The sequence below is a fragment of the Limulus polyphemus genome, unplaced genomic scaffold (genome assembly GCF_000517525.1).
Source record: "Limulus polyphemus unplaced genomic scaffold, Limulus_polyphemus-2.1.2 Scaffold6405, whole genome shotgun sequence".
NCBI classification, from domain to species: Eukaryota; Metazoa; Arthropoda; class Merostomata; order Xiphosura; family Limulidae; genus Limulus; species Limulus polyphemus.
In genome coordinates this window covers 17,923-22,400 of record NW_013672015.1, presented here as the reverse complement: position 1 = coordinate 22,400, position 4,478 = coordinate 17,923, and the positions used below count along the sequence as shown (strand labels likewise).

At 33.5% G+C, this 4,478-nt stretch overlaps 1 protein-coding gene across 1 annotated transcript in view; it reads right to left on the bottom strand.

The window, feature by feature from the left end:
- The window catches only part of LOC111089483, a gene marked incomplete at its 5' end in the record, with an annotated part of 41,077 nt that overhangs the window by 21,249 nt on the left and 15,350 nt on the right, over positions 1-4,478 (bottom strand). The window contains one exon of the mRNA XM_022402088.1: positions 2,766-2,849. Coding sequence (XP_022257796.1) covers positions 2,766-2,849 — 84 coding nt within the window. The remainder of the gene's footprint in view (positions 1-2,765; positions 2,850-4,478) is intronic.

Below are 4,478 nucleotides of genomic sequence, written 5' to 3'. Positions count from 1 at the left end.
TTCTATGATGGCAACCCTTAGATAATGTCACTAGCATGGAAAGTTTAACGATTGAAGCTAGACAATGTTCTATGATGGCAACCCTTAGATAATGTCACTAGCATGGAAGGCTTAACGATTCAGGCTGCGTGATGTTCTATGATGGCGAGATACATTTTGCTGTTGTCCATGATACATCTATATTGGACTACGTATGTATACCTTCATTTTGTAGTTTACAACGCGAAATATCCGTTGTTTTCCACCTCTAATCACTCGTATTTCTTCGACGTCGTTTGACTAGGTGTTGTACAGATTTAAAGTTAATCTTAGAAATCATACTTGCTAATGTGGCCATTGATTGTCAGGGGTATTGGGTATTACCACCAAATATCACGATACTTTGGTTAGTTAATACGTAACGTTGTGATAGTTGATATTTTGTTAACCGAATGTTATATAAAGATATTTTTTTAGTTGAATTATTGAATGTTTCATGCCACATCGCAAGTTCTGGTTTCATTCTGCACATATGTATATTCTAGCCATCTTCTTCTGCACGTTTGTTATATAAATTACAACTTATTATCCCGTATTTTATTTACATCTGGTCATTATGAGTCTGTCTTATAATATATGTCCGACTTTAAATAATTGTGCATTTCGTTTGGTTCAATTTTATGTGGTCTGTATTATTGTTCTGAAATAATATTTTAGTTTGTGTTTTCAGCTGAACAAGTTTTTTTTTCTTCTTACTCTTAAGGTTCATTATGTTACAATTTAGTCGAGTTTTGACTTTCAGGTTCATTCTCAGTTCATTTTATTTCACATTTTTTGAATTTTTTTGTATTATTTTATGTTTGTTTCTTTGTAGTTAAGCATAAAGCTACACAATGGACTAGCTGTGCTCTTCCCATCACGGGTATCGAAACCCGATTTTTAGCACTTTATTTGTCCTCGACTAAATGTCATTCCACCGTGCATGTCGTCTAAGTAGCTGATTAATGGAAAGTATAACTACATTAATTAGCTACTTGATTTTATTTAAATTTTGTTTATAGTCAAGCAAGGAATGGGCGAAATGTTACTATTCTATAACTACATAATATAGCTAAGATTAGGTGTAACAGTGCCAAATTTTTAGTTATAGGAGAATAAAATACTGGCCATATTTAAGTGGAGGACTAATACACTGGTTTCTAAAAGTATCAGCTGAGAGAGTCAACCCCATCTTCAACATGTACTAACGAAAGTGATATTTTACATAGGTAATCTAGAATTGTGGGATACCACTCTAGGGCTTCGGTCTGACTTGAAAGTGTCTTTGTTATGTGAAGAAGCGTGGTACCTTCTCTTTTCTCCATTAGCCAGCCAGTATCAAAACATCACTATTATTTTCCTCATTGTATAATAAAGATTTTGTTTTACACAAATGTGCGAGTCTTTCTTTTCCTACTCGTATATATTTTATTATCATCAACAAGTCTTTCTGATCCTCTCGTTATGGCGAAACTTACCTGTTGGTTCCAATTTTATCTACGGACACCACAAATACTTAAAGTGGCAGCAAATATAAAGTTTCAACGTTGATTGATCTACCACTAATAGATGGTTAAAACTGCTATAACACACTTCTACTAACCATGGAGATCACACTGCTAATGTTGTTTGCAATAACAATAATACTGCAACCATTGTTATAGTGACTTTACTACCGGTAACAATGAGAATTATATTGCTACCAGTGTAACATTGATTGTAATTCCGGTGAAAATGATAACAATATTATTATCATTGTTACAGTGATTTAAGTACCAACGAGTATAAGAGCGATACTGAAAACAAAAGTAACAATTACTACAATAACACTGACCATAAAAACACCGTTAAGGTTTCATTAATGAATACAATACTAGTGACTACAATGATAATCAAAATAAGCAAGGCTCTATGGTTAAATTATGTTTTATTACAAAATGATATGATCATAAAAAGAATGGTAAAACCAGGGATTTATTAATATAGCAGTAGAGATATGATAACGTGCTCTACCAGTTTAATTATTGCATTATGATATATCGTACACAATAATAAAATATTGCCATGATACAGAAGGTTCGTCATTCATGGTGTTGTAATAATACTGATACTTCATAATTGATAGTGTTGTAATAATACTGATACTTCATAATTGATAGTATTGTAATAATACTGATACTTCATACTTGATAGTATTGTAATAATACTGATACTTCATACTTGATAGTATTGTAATAATACTGATACTTCATAATATATATTGTTATCATGATACTAATGTTTCATAATTAATAATGTTATCATAATATTAATGTTTCATAATTTATACTGTTACCAAGAGCCTGATGTTCCACCATTTATAGCTATGTTGTTGATATTAGATAACTATTTGTACTGTTACCAAGAACCTGATGTTCCACCATTTATAGCTATGTTGTTGATATTAGATAACTATTTGTACTGTTACCAAGAACCTGATGTTCCACCATTTATAGCTATGTTGTTGATATAAGATAACTATTTATACTGTTACCAAGAACCTGATGTTCCACCATTTATAGCTATGTTGTTGATATAAGATAACTATTTGTACTGTTACCAAGAACCTGATGTTCCACCATTTATAGCTATGTTGTTGATATAAGATAACTATTTATACCGTTACCAAGAGCCTGATGTTCCACCATTTATAGCTATGTTGTTGATATAAGATAACTATTTATTCATCTCATCAATTATGAAATTACCTCTTTTTTGGCAATCTTAAACTCTAGTGGAGTAATTCCAACATCTGCTTCAATGGGGAGAGGTTGATCTTTTTCAGCTTCGTCCTGAAATTAGAATAATATGTATAAAATAACTCATTAAAGGATACATTCTAAAGCATTTCTCTGTTAATTAAAACACGTAGAAAATCATTTAGCTACAAATTCTTTGAAAATAAAGTGTTATTTTGAAACACTAGTTTTACAATTTAACTCAGAATATATCATTTCTTCACAACTTTAGTGATCTATCAAGTTCGACAACAAAACAACAGCTACTTATCATAGTTTGCCCAAAAGGCTTCACTTGTGGGCAGGTATTTCTCAATAAAAACTGTTTATTCAGAGACAAAGCTCCGTTTTCATTATATGATTTTCAGTGACGTTAGTCGCGCCAACGATTGGCGACGTTGAACTTTATGTTTGAGCCTTAAGGGGAGGATTATCAATGCTACTGTTCAAGTTTTAATGGCGGTTATACTATGCTGTGTTTTGGAGATTTAAAAGCATCTCAACGCTATAACTCTGTGGCGGTTTCAGTAAAGGTGACAAGAACGAGAATTTATTGGTTTCCTTCACAATTTAATAGAAGTTTTACTAGGAGGTTGTTTGCCGTATCCTCAAAATCAGCTCATATATTCGATGTATTGTAGTGTCCAGAAGACGGGGTCATCTGCACCAGGGGACGAATTACATAAAGTCTAGTTCACTACTGGTGGCCGTCCTCTGCTGTATGTCACTGCATCCATTCACACAAATACTGCAGCAAAAATTAGTTGTGTTGACTGTATTTTGCGTATATCATCGCAATTAATACTTTGAGGGCATAAAACATTACTCCATGATAATTGGACAGTATAAAAGAGGTCCAAATATTGTAAAATGGTCCACTTACAACCAAACAATGAAAAATGATCCACTTTTAAGCTTCCCTGCATGATAATCAGATAACAGAACATGGTCCAATAACACGAGTATTATTCCCTGATAACAAGACAGTGGGAAATTGTTAGATGTCACAAGCGTTATTGCGTGATCACCAAGCAACAGAAAATGGCCGACGCACAATTTTTACAAACAAAATACGATAAAATGTTCACTCACAAGCTGTGTTGGATGATAGCCAGGAAACAGAATGTAACAAATGGTTTGGGTTGAATTTCGTACAAAGTTACACGAGGGCTATGTGCGCTAGCCGTCCTTAATTTAGCAGTGATAGGCTAGAGGGAAGACAGCTAGTGAACACCAACCACCGCCAACTCTTGGGCTACTATTTTATCAACGGATAGTGGGAATGACCGTCACATTATAACGCCCCCACGCCTTAAAGCGCGAACGGGGATTTGAACTCGCGAACCTTTGATTACAAGACGATCGCCTTAACAAATGATCCAATGATATCCACAGACTGCGAAGTAGTAAGCTAAGAAACGTTGCTGGAAGGTAACAGGTAATGAACAATGATCCATGGACAAAAACAACTGCATGAAAACTAAACAATGATCCATTAACAAGCATTACTACATAAAACTAAACAACGATCCATTAACAAGCATTACTACATAAAACTAAACAATGATCCATTAACAAGCATTACTACATGAAACTAAACGATGAATTTTCATTCACAAGCATTACTACATAAAACTAAACAATGATCCATTAACAAGCATTACTACATAAAACTAAACAATG